The 18,225-nt window shown below is 32.6% G+C and overlaps 1 protein-coding gene across 1 annotated transcript; it reads left to right on the top strand.

Moving 5' to 3' along the window:
• The first annotated feature begins 368 nt into the window (after nt 1–368).
• On the top strand, nt 369–16,675 carry LOC143085275 (salivary alpha-glucosidase-like). Its single transcript, XM_076261533.1, has 10 exons — nt 369–707; nt 4,509–4,688; nt 5,362–5,522; nt 6,690–6,815; nt 7,451–7,555; nt 12,888–13,027; nt 13,347–13,533; nt 14,941–15,126; nt 15,300–15,428; nt 16,167–16,675. Exons 1-10 carry the CDS (start codon nt 419–421, stop codon nt 16,515–16,517), a joined length of 1,854 nt encoding a protein of 617 aa, XP_076117648.1. The 5' UTR covers nt 369–418; the 3' UTR covers nt 16,518–16,675.
• Nucleotides 16,676–18,225: the final 1,550 nt, after the last annotated feature.

Below are 18,225 nucleotides of genomic sequence, written 5' to 3'. Positions count from 1 at the left end.
ATTCGAGAAAAATTAAATTTATAATTGATAAATGTCAAATGTAAGACAGCTAACTAAATGCTTTGCAGAATGCTGCAAAAACATGTACAGTACATGACATGGCATTGTAACTTCTATTCAATATAAAAAGTATCTTGTTCTTACTTGCACATTTCAATTTTAAAGTGAAGTCCCTTACAACATTATAAATATATCAGTTCTTACTTTGCAACCTCTACTTTAATTTGCAGATAATTGTTGTGTGACCCACGAAGTCCTCATACATCATGCATACCTTTGTAACGCGACATAAACGGTATGAACACTTATAACAAACCCCAAACTTGATATCGTTTTTGATGTTTATTAGTATCTCTTATCTTTTTTCAATCAAAGTATGTAAATAACTAAAGTTCACACTGTAAAAACACACATAGCTATGGAGAAAACAGAGGTTGCGATCGCGGACGAGAAATTTCATGAAGGTGAAGCGACTGCTGGAAAAAAATCTATCTTTTGCACATCAAATAAATGTAGCTTTATTTTATTGGTGATAATTGCAGCAGCTATTGCTGCATCCTGTGTTATTATTTTTACCGACAAGGAGTTGAGGACAAAACGGCAATATGATCCGTCAGATTTGGAATGGTGGAAGAAAACAATAGTATACCAAATATATCCTAGATCATTCAAAGATTCTAATGGAGATGGCATAGGGGATCTAAAAGGTATGTGAAAAATTGAATTGTTTCTTTATCGTTACCTTACAGAAGGTTTCATGTCAGAATTGCGATTAACAAGACTGAATAACAAAGTAGTATAACAAAAGTACCGAAATTCAAGCCAAATTCAAAAAGGGAAAGTCCATAACCGACTGACAAAATCAAAAGCTATCAATCACACGAACAAGGGAAAACAATTGCTATATTCCTGACTTTGTACAGGTATTTCCTGAGCTAGATAAATCTCCCATTTGTATGCAAAGTTGTTTTTATTTTACCAAAGTATTAGATATTTGCATTGACACTGTTACTATATTTCCTTCCTAGATGTTTCATCTACGTAAATAAAATGCTCTATTTGTGATATAATTAAAACGACGAATTTACCTAAAATCCACAATCAACAACAACAAACAAGGAAAAAGAAGGTTTTGTTTTTCATCAATTCATATTTTCAATGTTCACATTTTATACAATTTTCCTTTTAAAACTTTTATATAACAAAAGGTCATAATATAGAAATACACTATAGCTTCTCCTCTGCTGATCGTTTTTACCTAGTTTGATATAGGATCAATGTTTGTGATTTCAAAAAGAACATAAATTACCTTTTTGATTCAAAGTTTGTAAATACTTTTAAATTGTTGTATGATAACAAGTCGGTCTAGTCAACACACGCCGATAGTAAACATACCATTGGTCGGATATTTAAAACGGTTACTATAGCTCTGTACTGAAAAAATGCGTACTCAGTATTTTACCCTTTTGTTCATGTGATACTGTTAAAATAAGCTACAGCATTCTCGGTACATTGATTTTGTATTAGTTTTCAAAAACTCCGGTGCTTATAGGTATATATTCAAATCACTGAACAAATAAAAGTACAAAGATAGAGCAACTCAGCCATTATCAAGGTATAGGCCGTGGGTGAGATGGTAATAAACTAAATTGATATATAGTAATTTGAATCTTTAACCAACGATAATCTGAATGTTTCTAAATGATTCGTGGAACGACAGAATATGTATGCTTAAATAGGAAGGTATGTTGACGACATTCAAGTAACAGCATCATTTGGCGGGAAAACAATCGGAATCACATGGATTTAAAGGAGAATAAGAGAAGCAGTGCCACCAGACCAATCCAAAGTTGATCTTGTAGAAATTTGAAATCAGAAACACAACCAAAATGCGAAAGCATGTCTTATATTTTTGTCGAAACAGTGGATATTTGTACTTGATAAGTTAAATAACGATCAAATAAATCTCAATGATTATCTTAAAACATCTTCATGGTTGCAGTTTTTTTTCATCCCTTGACACCGTATTTGGCAAAATATTTAGGAATTGTTGGTCCTCAATGCTCTTCAACTTTGCACTTTATTTTTTTTTTTATATTCGAGCGTCACTTATGAGTCTTTTTTTTTTTTAGACGAAACGCGCGTCTGTCGTAAATACAAACTTTCAATCCTGGTATCTATGATGAGTTTTTCAGAGTTGGAGTTTGGTTAAAGGTATACTTCCGTATCAGTAGGACAACCGAATGTGCCTTTTCGATCAAAATGTGATTCGGCGGCGCTCAGTAGTCCTACGCCGAAAATTGGACTATTTTGCGTCGGCCGACGTCAACTGAAAAATGGCGCGCTTTTGTATTTTTTTTTAAATTCGTTTGCGGCAAAGTGCGGACGATAAATACTGTCGATTTTAAGCATATCTACATGAGAAAAATATATGAGTTTACATATTATTTTCATTTTTGATCATTGAAATATAAGGAAATCTTATTTTTTTACATCTGAACATAGAATTTCGGATTTTGATTTTCTGCACTGTAGGATTAAATGGCTAAATCAAAAATGGGAACAAAAAAATACCTATCCTTCGATTTGCTAAATTTTTTTACAACCTATTCTCGCGAGTTTTTGACATCAAAATTCGTAAAGAACATAGGTGTCCAAGCCAGGGCAAAAATTTGTTCCCATTTTAAAGTAGGGGTCTCAATCTTTTTAGGTTTTTCCTCGCGTGGTCGGTAGATTTGAAAATTGGAAGAGTTTCTGTTTTTAAAGTAAACATTCATTCAAATATCATGTAAAGTTGAATCATTAGGTATGAAACCCCTTTAAATATAACAATATGTGTCACTGAATTGTAAAATTATAGATTTTTTTCGAAATTGAAGAAGGCGCCATTTTCGGCTATTTTTCCATTACGTCTATTGATATGCTAAAATTATGAGGTGTTTCTATAAAAATCTCCGCCTCAATTTTTTTAAAACTTTCACATGCTAATCTTTGGTACAAAATGTATGTGTAATGAAAAAATTAGGCACTTTTATCGAGTAGAAATGGAGAACGGTCATCTTTATTTTGTATGTCCCCACTATGGGGGCGTTGTCCTCCTTTTACCTTGTTTCTGAAGTACACGATAGTAATTCATCTTTTGAAAATAATTATCCACTAAAAATAGTTGAAACATATCAAATATATGTGAAGACATCAATAAATTTTACCTGCTTGTGATTTTTTAAGCAGAATTGCCGGAATCGACCTCAACCGAAGTTGTGTCAGTATATAGATAAACGTTGTCGATTTCCGGCGCCGAAAATGCCAAATGTAAAATGTCATTAAAAGTTCGATTCTTTTCTTCTTTGTAGCAATTTTGTTAATCTTAATGTAAAGGGAGTCATGCAATATGTTGAATCCATACCAACGTTATACCATACTTGGTTCCCTAGAGTGTTAGGCCTACACACCATGGGACCCCGACTGATTTGTTAAAATCATGATCGTACTTTAACTTAAAGTTTACAAAGTAACTTATAAAAAACAAGATTCATTCCGTGAATATTGTTACCTGCCGCTGAGTTTTTAATGAACATCTAATCTGATTAGGTGACGTCATAGAAAAGCTATTGATATTCCTTTCGTTAATGTAATTATCGTTATGTGTTTTGTTTGGTTACTTATTTTTAAAAAGGGGAGGGGGCGTTGGCAGGGGCATGCTCTTTTAATTTTGTCAAAGGCATGTGTCAATTTTAGGGCTCATGGTTCTCAATCTCTGGTTGCAGTGGAGGTTCAAACTCATCATGACTTTAAAAACTTTTGTTAAAAATTCATTTTGCAGTTTCTTGGGGCATTGACATAATGAGTATCAATATACCCAAGTATAGGAGGGATGACCAATTTCTATTCTAAGTAGATGGTGGGATTTCAAAAGAAATCCTGGTCCGTTCACAATAGTTCTTGTTCGTATGTGAAATAAGAATAACGAACTCCAATGTAAATTCAAAAAGGACGAAGTCAATAAATCCTGAAAAACCCAATAGTTCCACTGTACTAATCAATGGAACGAATGGTTATTAATGAGATTCCTAACTAGATACAGGCCACTGTATTAATCAATGGAACGAATGGTTATTAATGATGAGATTCCTAACTAGATACAGGCTTGATAACGATAAAGACATATAGTTTAATAATCAACTGTCAATGAGAAAACTATTCAGCAGAGACCAAAAGGACCAACATAAGCACCTCAAGATTTCTTTCTGATTTTAGTCTGTATAATTGTTTTTTTTTAAATTTATAAGAGCGAACCAAAAATTTCTTTTCTCAATATTTTGAATCAAACCAGTATTGTGTTGATCTACATGTTGTTAGAAACCAACGCTCCTTGTCATTTATATTCTTAGTACAAATGATTCAAATTGTTGACACTAAAACTGTTCGAAAGAGCTCTACTAAGAGCATTATTGACGGGGATATTAGTTTCAACGAATGATTATATTTATTGTTTATTATTATTTCAGGGATTACTAGCATGTTAGACCACCTAACATATCTGGGTGTAGGGGCAATATGGATAAGTCCATTCTACAAGTCACCCATGCGAGACTATGGTTACGATGTCCAGAACTATGTAGAAATAGACCCAATGTTTGGCACAACGAAAGATTTTGATGAACTCATGAAAGAGGCAAAAAAGAAAGGTACTAAAGACATTATTGATAACCATTGATTTGTTCAAGCATAGCATACACTTGAAAACAGGGACATAATGTATTATAGAATACTCTTCCCAGGTTGCAAATAATTCATTTATATTCAAGACGAGAACAAATAAACAATCTCTTTTTGGAATAGAGTAAAAATGAGTGATTAAAATCTTGAATAGAAAAGTGAAAGTGACCTTATATATAACAAGTATATATTTGTTTAGGGGCCAGCTGAAGGACGCCTCTGGGTGCGAGAATTTCTTGTTGCATTGAACACCTGTTGGTGACCTTCTGCTGTTGTCTGCTCTATGGTCGGGTTGTTGTCTCTTTGACACATTCCCCATTTCCATTCTCAATTTTATTATTCTAATACCAAAGTCAGTCTTTTCTTTTAAATAGAATATTTCATATAAATCACTAGTAGTTGGTGATCAAAACAAAAAGAAGAAAATTGAAATACGTTGATGAACTCATTTATTGACCTTAAGGTCAACGTAGATGACAAAATACATTTATAAGTATAGTTGGCAGTCTTTCGTATTAGAACGTGAAGACTAATAGTAACGAACAAATGTGATGTGTGGAAAAAAATAAAAATATAGAAATTAAAAAGATTGATTTTAGAATTAAATAGTATTTTTTCAAACCATATACTATTTTATTTCAGATATAAAAGTTATTTTAGATTTTGTGCCAAATCATACGAGTAATGATAGTGAATGGTTTCAGAAATCCAGACAAATGGATACGGAATATAAAGATTATTATGTATGGAGCGATGGAAAATTAAATACACAAACACGCAAATATGAGCCTCCTAATAACTGGGTAATTGTTTGATTGATGAGTACCATTAAAAGGGAGATATTGTCGTATAAACGGACTGCTATGTAACGTCAGGTAGATCTAACACGAGAGATGTTTCTGATTTATCAGTCATACTTTCTTGAATATTAACATCATACAATCATTAAAGACTTGTCATGACTGTTAAGAGATTGCCAAGTCATCAACTTTGTTCCAATTTTTAATATAAAAAAGAAGATATTGTATGATTGCCGATGAGAGACCAAAATGACACAGAAATTAACAACTATAGGTCACCGTACGGCCTTCAACAATGGGCAAAGCCAATACCGCATAGTCATATATAAAATTTGTATAAAGACCACTATTTATCTTTTTTTGGTTTCTTCTGTTGGTTGATTTGTTCTATTGTCAAATACTCCACATCTCCTTTTGTTTTGACACTTGTTACTATTTTTTAATAAATACACGCTGATCTTGGTTACAACTGCATAGATTAAATGAGTGGAGAGTAAATAATAAAAATCTGTTATTGAAAAAAAAACTTCGTAAATATGCATCAGTACTTTTCACAGTGTTTAAGTATTTTTAGTAACAATTGATTTGGAAATGAGGGTTTGCATCAGTAATTTAACAAAATATCCAAATCTTCTCTTGATTTATGTAGTTGGTGACGTACCGTACAACATGTATGTAAAGGTCATAAAAAAAAAACTGGACTCATCAGAGAGTCGACCTTTGGATAAGGGTTGAAAATGCATAGATATTACTACGTCGGGTCGTGACCTACTAAGGCAGCAACCATTTGATTTTCGGGGGGGGGGGGGGGGGGGGGGGGGCTATGGTTTTTTTTCTGTACAAACTTTTTTTTTCGCCTGTGGCGAAAAACAATCTATTTTTTTCGCGACTAGTCGAAAACAATTTTTTTCTTTCAATTTTAGCATTACATATAGTGGCAGCTGAGGGTGAAACAAACAATTTTTTTTTCTCAGAATCAAAAACAAATTATTTTTTTCTCCAAAAACTGGAAACAAACTTTTTTTTCCAAAAAAAACCATAGCCCCCCCCCCCCCCAGAAAATCAAATGGTTGCTGCCTAAAGCAGACTGGTTTTCCAATAAAAGAGGTGACCTTAATAGTAGAATACATAATGTATATAAAAACTAAAAAAAATGAACAAATGTTTCAGCTTAGTGTATTTGGAGGTTCTGCATGGACATACGATGTCCAACGCAGCCAGTACTACTACCACGCTTTCTTAGAGACGCAGCCTGACCTTAATTACAGAAATCCCAAGGTTTTAAAAGAATTAAAAGTGAGTATATGTTGTTGTGCAAGAATTGTCTAGTGTATCTATTGTTTACATGTTTTTTTTTTCAATCTAAAGCAATGTGTACACAAGAGCTTTATTTTCTAATTATTCATTAATCAATAAGGAATTATATAGGTCTAAGAATTGTCGTATGTTAGTATTATCATTCCTTCCTGTTTTTTTGTTTTTTGTGAACTGCTGAAAAAAGAACCAAAAAAAATGTGAAAAAATATACATGGTAAATTATTGTTATTCTGATCATGATAGTTCATTCATTTCATTTGTCCATTGAGGACTCCCTTTAAAAGTTCATTTAATTTGAAGAATTTTTTGTCCTCAATGCTCTTCAACATCATATTTTATTTTGCCTTTTTAACTTTTTTTATTCGCGTCACTGCTGATTCTTTTATAGACGAAACGCGCGTCTGGCGCAAATACAATTTCAATCCTGGTATCTATGATGAGTTAATTAATCATTGCAAACAATATGTAAATATGATTGTTCTCTTCAAAGGAGATATAAAAGACCCCATGAATTTATCCTTAAAACTAGTGAAGTTACGGCAATTCAAATGCAAAACATAGCTTAAAAAGACGAGACTCTACTGTTTAATTTAATTGTTTACGTTCCCTTACAGAAAGCCATGACATATTGGTTAGATAAAGGAGTGTCAGGTTTCAGATTAGATGCATTCAAATTTGCATTCGAGGCAAAGAATCTATCCTTAGACGAAGCCTTACCGGTAGTTATAAAAACATAGTTTTATTTATATATTAGTTAGTTCACATATAATATTACTAATAGTTTATTAAATATACTATTAAAGGGGAACTAGCAGTCAAATTCATGTTTACCGATTTAAATCAAATTCTCATATTTGATTTATAACAATGTAAAACATTTATCCAAACTATAAAAAGTATAAAATAAAAAATAAAGAGGGCACGGATATAGAATACGTATCTTCGTTTCGTGTGTATTTAGTCTAGATGCCATATAATTAATTATCGAGTTGACCTCTAAAGTCATCCGATGACCATATAAGCGATGTAAACATAAATATAGATATACATAGATTAAGCAAACTCGTGCTGTTGGATTATCATAGGTCTATTTAATTTTATATTATAGATGAAGTATGGATGTTTGTCATCGTTTTTACCTGTATAAGAATGTTTTTTGGTGGATCGAATCAGTCAATCAAACGAGTTACTTTTGTTTCACTTTCAATGTTAACATTCTTTTCCTTTAAATAACTTTACACATACAGTTCAGGTGTTATCCATCTCAGGCTAAGGTGTTAAATTGAAGTTCACATTAATACGGATTGAGGTCGAATTATTTACTTGCAAGTGAATAATTTATAATCAATGTTTTTTGTTTTTTTTATCTTATTTTGACAAAATTGAACCATACTCACTGTTAAAAGCGCATTATTATTTCACTATTTGCATTTTATTAATGATTGAGCAAAAAAAAAATAATATATCATTTTTTTATATATCTCGTAGCTAGTGCCCCTTTAATAAAAGTTTTCACTTCATAAAAAAAACAATATGCATGAAAACTGTCTTTCTTAAATCGATCTGTACTCCTCATTCTACTCCTGTACAAAGTGAGTGTGAAAAGAGAGACAATCTAAGAACCTTTGAAAAGTCGGCTTTGTTAAGTTCCTGTATCAGTAATTATCAATTGAACTGCAGACAGGGTCAGTATGGTTCAATTTTAATTTATAACACAATAATCCTACACAATTTTGTTATAATCTTTGCATGAATATTTGTAAATTCAACTCCAAGAATTGTATACGGTTTAATTGTTAAAGGGCATACAAAATACCATAGGTACAATCAATGAAGCACTGTCCAAATAGGATTATCTCCCGTTTAGTACCAAACAAATTTCAACTAATTAAAACATTACTTAAGTATTGAATAAAAAGTTATCTAGATATCTTCCTGGAACATCTACAAATATTGTGACGTCGATCATATTTTTCTTTCTGATGTATATGTATGTTGCCTGTTCTAATATATCTAATGTCATCTTATGAAATGATAAAGAGGAAATAATCTATCCAATCGAACTAGAGATAAAGGATACTACAGATACAGTTAAGTCGGCCTTGTATCTTGACTTACATCTAGAAATTGACAATGAGAGTCGGTTGAAACAAAACTTTACGACAAAAGAGATGATTTCAGCTTTCCAATTGTGAACTTTCCATTTCTAAGCAGCAAAATTACAGCAGCACATGCATACGGGGTAGATATCTCCCAATGGATACGATTTTCTCGCGCTTGCATTTTTTATCATGATTTTCTTGATAGAGGGTTGCTGCTCACATGGAAGCTATTAAACCAAGAGTTCCAAATAATGAAATTGAAATCATCCCTTCGTAAATTTTACGGACGCCATCACGGGTTGGTTGACTGTTATGGAATTACCGTTTCACAAATGATATCGGATATGTTCCCTACGTCGTAACTACAATCTCCTTCTCTTTAATGAATGTGACCAACCAAATTAGACTATTTACCGGATTTGTTATTACATAAACAACACGACGGGTGCCTGCTCACCCTTCCGGGGCACCTGATTTCACCCCTAGCTTTTGGTGGGGTTCGTGTTGCTTATTCTTTAGTTTTCTATGTTGTGTCATGTGTACTATTGTTTACCTGTTTTTTTTTTTTCATTTTTAGCCATGGCGTTGTCAGTTTATTTTCGATTTATGAGTTCGACTGTCCCTCTGGTCTCTTTCGTCCCTCTTTTATGAAATAAATAGAATCGAAAGCAGACAAACCAATGCGAATGGGTGCTGTTCCAAGAACAAAAATGTTGCTACATGATAACGACAACAATTATAACAATATCAGCATTGACATAACTATAACAATCATATATAAAATGAATACAACGTATGTGACGGCATTGTCAATTTATTTTCGATCTTTGAGTTTGAATGTCTCTTTGGTATCTTTCGCCCCTCTTTTGTAGTATTCAATTTGATACATAATTTGCGTTTTGGTTTTGTTGGTATTTCACGTTGTAATAGTACTACAAGGATATACCAAGGTATTGGTGAGTACTAAATCACAATAAATCGAACTGACATTATCAGTCTATGGAAGAAGCGAATCGATAAAAACTTTTCTTATATCACATAGCGATATTGTCTAATGTCAACTGTAAATATGCAGATATTCCATGCGGAAAATGTTGTTTTCGGCAACGAAAAATTAAGAAAATACTAACTTTAAAACTTATTGTTCAAATATAAACAACAATTGAGTCTAAATATCTATTCAGAAGTTAGTTAGAAGCAAACGTTTATGTCCGTGTAAAATTTGAAGTGCTGTGTTTTTCTTATATACATAAATATACAAATGCTATTATTTCTAATATCAATGCTATACTTTTAAAATATCATAGCGGTGTTTTTCTTATATCAATATTAGTACTTATTAGTATTAATATTTGACTGCTGTACCCATATTTTGACAATTTTACCTATTATGTCTGTTTTGTTCCTGCATTGTTGTAAATATGACAGAATTTTATGAGACTGTCATACACGTGAGAGGTTTAGCGCTATAAAACCAGGTTCAATCCACCAATTTCAAAATTAGAAAATGCAAGTACCGATGGGGTTTTATAAACAATGTCGTAATCAAAAAGCTACATGTAAGTATCAAAATTATTGTTCACATATATATATAACATTTAGCAAATTTTATAATGAACGAACCAAAATAATATATATCTGATATGCTCGCAACGCACGCATGGAAGACTTTCTTTATTGATAACAATGAAACTTACTTGTGACAAAGATGAATCATACTGTCCTCGTTCAGATTGATTCGACAAAATCTGACCTGTACTTTTGAATCTCCTTTTTTATACAAATTAGACCGTTGGTTTTCCTGTTTGAATGGTTTAACACTAGTATTTTTTTGTTCCTATATAGCGTGGTGTTCGCTGTGAGCCATTGCTCCGTGTATGGGGCCCTACTTTGATCTATAATGGTTTACTTGAAACAAATTGTTATTTTGATGAAAAGTTGTCTCATTCGAACTCGTGCACCATCTTCTTATATCTATAAATCTTTAAAATTTCCCCTTATAAATAACTGCTTTCCAGTTCTCCAAAAACGTTATTTGGGTGCTGGATCTTTTGTAAAGTACAATATGAACTAGCACACTTCTAAAGATTTAACGGTAACGGCAGTTATGATGGTACAAGAACGATTACGTCATTAAAATAAACAGCACTGAACGATCTTAATTTATAAATATAGAAAAGATACGGATTGTTATTTTGCACTAAGAAATGTTCGCGTATTTATACGATCGGTTACTGGTAAAAAACGAAAGTCCAATCTGTATGGCAACAATACATCGGAATACCCTCACGATGTAAAAGAGCTGATTATGTTCATAGAGATATCGATTTATTAACGGGAAAAGTCTTTGATATCCAAAAAGAACTGTTTTCCCTGTCAATATTTTTTTCTATGTTAATAATAAACACATTTTCTTTTTGACAAGATTTTTGATTTTTGTTGTATCTGAAGTTGTTCAATTCGTAGTTTGAGGCTTCTCAGTTGGTATCTTCAATGTTCGGGACATCAGCATTTGTACATTTTAATTTGTTTGGAATATTTATTTTACCATTTGAATATTCATTGTAATTTGGAGCTGTATTGGATTGGATTGTTTGAATTAATGTTTTTTTTTCCTTATAAGTAATGATATTTTTTGTCTATTTCGATATTAACCATGTGGATAGGCTATAGCAGTGTGCCCTCAATGGTGGATCCAGCCGTTTTCAAAAGGCGTTCCTTACCCAGGATAAGGGGTGTCCAACCATATGTCCTCATTCAAATGCATTGATCGGCCAACCTCCGGACACCCCTTCCCCCCTGGATCCACCAATGGACCTATATATAAATCTAATAGGTCGGCAGGCTATTTACAACCGCATATAAATTTCGCCATTGCATCATCACTTCAAATAGAATTAGTCGGTTAAACCATGTGATTGAAAGCAATAGACTGAACAGGTTGTTAACACCTTCAACTATCAATAGAGTCAAGCAACATTTTCGAAATGATAAGTTCATGTAAGCGTTAATTTTGTTACAGATACGACTTTTAGTGATATTGATCCTCAAACATAAAGCCGGCCATGAACTAAATTTGTGAATTATGTTTGCGGTTTTCTTGACATGCATTGTGTCATCGTATTCATTTTATATTAGAAAACTATAGCAGTTATATTAGAAAAGTATCGCATTCGTAAATTTTATATTAAAAAAATATCGCTTTGATATAAGACAAACATCGCATTGATATAATGAATTATAGCAGTATCTTTGACTTAAAGGTGATTTTGGCTTAGCAAAAAAATTGAATTCACCTCAATTGCATTCCACTGAATTTGCTACGTGATATTTATTGAATGTGTACATCTACAAATGATAAATCGATGATGATATCAATTTTCTCGTTTAAATACACTTTGCTTGTTATTACATAAAATAATTCATGGAAATTATACAGCAGACGTATGTCGTGTTAAATGTCACCCTATTTTAAGAAAAGAGAAATCTGCCTTTCTTCGTTCAAATGCTAACACTCGTCTGAAATTTCCCACAATGCAACTCGTTGATATAAGACAATATCGCTCGTTGATATAAGAAAAGTTTTTATCGAATCGCTTCTTCAATAGACTGATTATCGTCTTTTGTCCAGATAAAATGAACAAATTTCGATAAACCTTTCATTTATCTTTCAAAAACATTTAACTTGTCAGTATCTGTAGTTTTTTAGTTGGTGCATTACTAACTAATAGTTAAACTGATCCTGATTTAACCTTGTAAATTCACAAAAGTATGCCTTATTTTCAAACTATATTTAGACATACAGAGACCAACTAACCAAATCCTTGTTTAACAGACGACAATAATGTTTGGGTTGTTTTTGTTTTGTAAAGTCAGAAATGCATGTTAAATCAGATTAGATATATAATTGATTAATTTATCAATTTCAATTAGATTCTTATATTTTAAGAAAGTCAGTTCTAATGAAATTGCCAAGTGGTCAGATGAGCAACCCCACAACTATACAAATAACTTACCAGAACTTTATCCAATCATAAAAGACTGGAGGAAAATGCTTGAGACGTACAAAGAAAAAGACACTATTTCCAGGTAATTTGCAGATTGATTAATGGCTGACAATTCATTTTATTAACAAATGTGATTAACTTGTATTTTTGATATAATTTTTTTTATGTTTAAAAAAAATTAAGTTTGATCCAAGTATTAATTATAACATTTGAATATATCTGATTGTTCAATATCTAAATGTGTTATTTGCTAAATTTCTACTTTTACACCTTTCAATAATGTGTAAGTACCTGTGCCTCGTAACTCTTCTCTTCTTCAGAAATCTATGTTTTAAAGCAGATCCTACAAATGAACTTTCATGATGTTCAAAACACATTTAAATTGAATATTACTGCAATAGGTTTATGTCAGTCGAGTCCACTGGTATAACACAGGCTATTCGAGACCAATATTATCAAGCCGGGTCGGTACCATTCAACTTTGACCTCATAACCAGTCTGAAAAGAACATGCAATGGTTTATGTTTTAAAGAAATAATAGAACGAGGCATGAAAGATCTTTCCGAAGATGCTTGGCCGAATTTTGTGGTAAGCAATAGTGTACAATGCAATTGATTTGGTAATTTCATATCTTCGAATTCGTCAGTGTGTTTTTTATTGTAATCTTTAAACTCCTATCTGTTTTTGAATTCCTACATTTAATATAAATTAGTCATAATGCTGTACCCGAACAAAATGATTAAATTGCAATAATGCATTTAAAGGGGTAACCGGAAATGACGAATTACAGACCAAATTACAAAGTCATCACCCAACAACACTTTGAAGAAATACCCATTGTAACAAGAAAACAATCAACGAACGTTGTTAGGGTGAAATAGAGCAAAGTGTTACTCAGACATGTCCGAGGAACATTGTCAATTGAAGCGAAGCTAATGTTGACATTGTCTTTTCGAAGGGTAACAGTCTGCTACTAGTTGTGGATCTAGTGTGGATCTAGCCGGCGTTAATATTCATGAGGCTAGCCGTCAATAATATTCATGAGATCAAAACCGCGTTCGATGAAATGTTTTGGGTAGTTATTAGATTGTGAAAATAAAATAAATTTTGCTGTCAATATCCATTATGGTTATGCTATTTATAGCAATGTAAAGTAATTAAGAAATATTAAGCCAATAGGTGTCTTCTGTAAGGTCCGCGTCATTTAAAATGAAAGTAAATGAAAAGTTTAATTGCATTGCCTCACACAACACAAAACAATTATGATCATTAAAATGTTGTTATTATTGAATCAATGTAAACTTTAGTAATTAAAACAAGATGATTAAATAGAGAGTAATTAAATGGAATTATTTGTCATATGGGCATTCCATAATCTGTCTGCTCTATCTACGTCTCAGATATTTGCTACTTAATTTTTTATACTGAATGTTCTATTATTACTGTCTATCATTATTTTCAAATTCAAATTGATAAACTATGGCGTCTTGTACATACCAACCATCCGTATGGGCACATTTGATCAAGAGTCTCCGTGAATGATAATAGAGTTGTTGCCATGGGACTGAGTCATTTATCAACCTTGTATTAAGCAATCAGAGGCGGATTTAGGGGGGGGCCTGGCCCCCCCCCCCTTTTTGGGAAAAAATTTGGTTGCTTATATAGGAAATCACTGAAGCGTGACTTGAGCGAGCCCCCACTTATGAAAAATTCTGGATCCGCCACTGGCAATCAAAACCTGGCACTTTTAACATGAAGTATAGTAAACATTAAAATGTACTGAAACTCTGAAAAAGTTCAACATAGCTGGTTGAATTCAACTTTGAAGTTTATTTTTTGACATATTCCTTGACTCAAGATAACAAAAACCAATACAAAATCATTTGGAATAACAAAGATGGATTTTGTCGCAACATACGTTTAAATGCATCTGAAATTTTTACGAGCGGACAAGAAAGAAATTATTAGATCTTTTATTTTACTTTCATTTTACAGATGGGAAACCATGACAACCACCGGGTTGCCAGTCGAATGGGCCTCGACATGATTGACGTGATGAACATGCTACTGTTAACGTTACCAGGGACACCGACATGTTACTATGGTGATGAAATAGGGATGGTCGATGTTAATTATACTTTTGCAGAATCCAAGGACCCTGCAGGATTAAATTTCGGAAAGGTATATTTAAGGCATAATAGAAGGTATCCATAATTTTGTTATTCCGCATTATGGTGTATGACTTGGCAATTAAATGAATCCTTAAAATATCCATTACTAGTATATTTATGGATTTCTACATTTTTTTTGTCATTTTGTGTATTGGTTGTTATCAAAACAAAGTCTTATTTCAGGATTTTTGGAAATATAGTAGAGATCCTGAAAGATCCCCAATGCAATGGGACAACACCCTAAATGCAGGTTTCTCCAAAGGTAGCCCTTGGCTCAGAGTTAGTCCGGATTATTCTTCTAAAAATGTAAAGGTAATACCAGCTTTAGCCTTATGTATAAATTAATTGTTAATTTGTAAATAACAATGTTTGTGATTACACAATCGACATTTCTTTGAATATTTATTCCAATAATGGAAGGCAATGATAAGTAAGATTTTAAATTAAAAGCAAGAAAACAATATTAATTGAATGGATAATATGATTGATGGTTGTAAAGATAATATCTATGGTTGTAGCAGAGTTTTCCTACACGACTGTGTTTCTTTTTATATCATTAATGGGTAATACTTAGTTCAGTGCCCAAGAGTGCGTATCACATATGCGTTGATATTTTTTTACGTCCGTTTAGTTGACGAGACAGAAAAAAAACAAGTTGATCAAATACGAACGCAATTGCATACCAAAATATATTAGACCTTTGGACGCATTTTTAGACGTTTTATTACAATGGTAGCAACATTATGCCATATTTAACTACGGTTCTGATATACTTAGTATACAAATACGAAAATGTGGTATGATTGCCAAAGAAACAACTCTCTACCAAAGTCCAAATTTTTAAGTGAATTGTTATCATTTTTCTAAAATTCACGATGATGCCAGAAGAACAAGTCTCTGTTAAAGTGAAATTAACAGATCATTTATGATGTTCAAACGCAATCGATGGGATTTTCTAAAATGAAAACAGATAGAAATAAGTCCATCCCAGGGATCTTGAAAGGAGTAGCAACGAAGGTACGATAAAAACTTTGTCATTGTCTCTTTCAGATGCAGAAAGATTCGAAAAGAAATACTCACATTCAGGTTTTCAAGAAAGTAGCAGAAATCAGGAAGCTTCCTTCTTTCCAGCATGCTGAAATCCAATTTTCAGTAACAAATAAAAACTTTTTATCATATGTAAGACAAGCTGAAGGACGTCCAAAATATTTAGTAATAATGAATGTAGGGCAAGATAAAAATGCAGTGTCAGCAGATTTCACCAAGGAACCAGTCGGGTCATCAAGAGGTCAAGTTGTTGCCATGACAGGAACAGTAGACATCGCTTTGAACTCGATATTAAACCTAAAAGAAGTGTCTTTGAAAAGAGGGCAAGGACTTGTAATCAGAGTTTATCACTGACGAGACATAACGTCATTCGTTAGTACAACAAACGGTAACCTCATACCGAATAATGTTGTTTATGATTTTCAGAATTAGTGCTTATATATAGCTTAATGTATTTGTTGGGATAAACACAATTTGAATATAATAACTTGCGATTTAATTGTAGCTTTTGTTTCTCGTGTTCTCTTACGAGACACGTCAATTGTTTATCACATTCACCATAAATGTTTTCATAATTTCCTTCAAATAAATCATTCGAAATAAATCCAATGCATATAAAAGCTTACAATGATATTGATAAAGTTAGACTATTTACTAAAGGTTGAGCTTAACACCTTGAGTAAACCCATATGCTCGGGAATAGTAGACAGGTTCTTCTCGACTGGTGGCATTCTTCACTGCTTCAATACATTTGTGTGTCTGATGTGGCGAATTGGCATCATAGAAAACAGCCTTTTAAACATACCCAATACTACCCTAAAACATAAAAAAACAATGTTTCCCCAGTACACGGATAGCCCATCCGCACTATCATTTTCTATGTTCAGTGGACCGTGAAAATGGGGAGAAATCTCTAATTTGGCATTGAAATTTGAAAGATCAAATCATAGGGAACATATGTACTAAGTTTCAAGTTGATTGGACATCAACTTCATAAAAAACAAAAACGTACTTTAACCTGGAGCGGGACAGACGGACGAACGGACGAACGAACGGGTGGATGAACGAACGAACAGACGGACGGACGCACAGACCAGAAAACATAATGCCCATAAATGGGGCATAAAAATCATAAACCATCGATATATTACATATTACCTAATGCTAGAGTGTGTACATGTACAGTTTTCAGGACAAAATAAAGACGAGATTAGTACTCGTAAAAACGCCACAAACATTGAAGATGGTTTTATGCTGTATAAAGTTAAAACAAATCTTTGAAACAGGCGAACACCTAAATAGTTCTTACAATAGTTTAATATTGTGCAGAGCATGCATTTTGCCTTAGCAAGGCAACGGATTCAACTCTTTGTGACGCCTTCTTTGTGACGCCTTCTTGTTAGTTATATCATTGAAAAATTAAATAATTTCCACATTTTCATAGTTTTTATAAGCGAAAATGTGATATTTTTAAAGGCTGATCGATGTTGAAGAAAGTTTCTATCGACAAAATTATAACCCGTATACAATCGACAAGTTTTTATTTAATTTTCAAAACTTGCTTGAATTATAGTAATATTGAAAGCATTACAGCAACTTCATTGTTCCGTGTTCAATGAAAACAGGGTTTCTTTGACAAGGAATCAGATTTTAACTGGAATTGCTTTAAAGTTATATTTTTTAAGTTCATTAATGAAGAACTCCTACTTCCTGAAAACAAAACAAAATTGTTTTTCGTTTTGAACTGACAGTTGTTTGTTTAACACAAACTGATTTCACCGCATGTAAAAAGTTTTGTTTTTCAGTGCAAGATTAATTTTCTCTCGCCGTTTTTAATCCATGAAAAGGCTTGATCTTCTAGTAGTTTTGACCGCAATAATTATCCAACTCGATAATAAAGACTTTCTGTTTTTTTGCTTTGTTATGCATGTTGAATTCCATCAGTTTTATTGCTAGTCACAATGAAAATCAAACAATGACCAACACCAGCGTTACTTGTTACGTAGCTGTCTTATTGGTAATCTCATTGGTTGATTGTTCAACTTGATTGATTAATAAAGAG

This window comes from Mytilus galloprovincialis, chromosome 8 (genome assembly GCF_965363235.1).
Source record: "Mytilus galloprovincialis chromosome 8, xbMytGall1.hap1.1, whole genome shotgun sequence".
Taxonomy (NCBI): Eukaryota; Metazoa; Mollusca; class Bivalvia; order Mytilida; family Mytilidae; genus Mytilus; species Mytilus galloprovincialis.
This window is presented reverse-complemented; position numbering and strand designations above follow the sequence as displayed.

Bases quoted from the DNA above. Each gene is read 5' to 3' on its own strand.
- LOC143085275 (XM_076261533.1), top strand. From the start codon at position 419: ATGGAGAAAACAGAGGTTGCGATCGCGGACGAGAAATTTCATGAAGGT. The intron at 708-4,508 runs GTATGTGAAAAA...TTATTATTTCAG, and splicing joins TGGCATAGGGGATCTAAAAG to GGATTACTAGCATGTTAGAC. The intron at 13,534-14,940 runs GTAAGCAATAGT...TTCATTTTACAG, and splicing joins ATGCTTGGCCGAATTTTGTG to ATGGGAAACCATGACAACCA.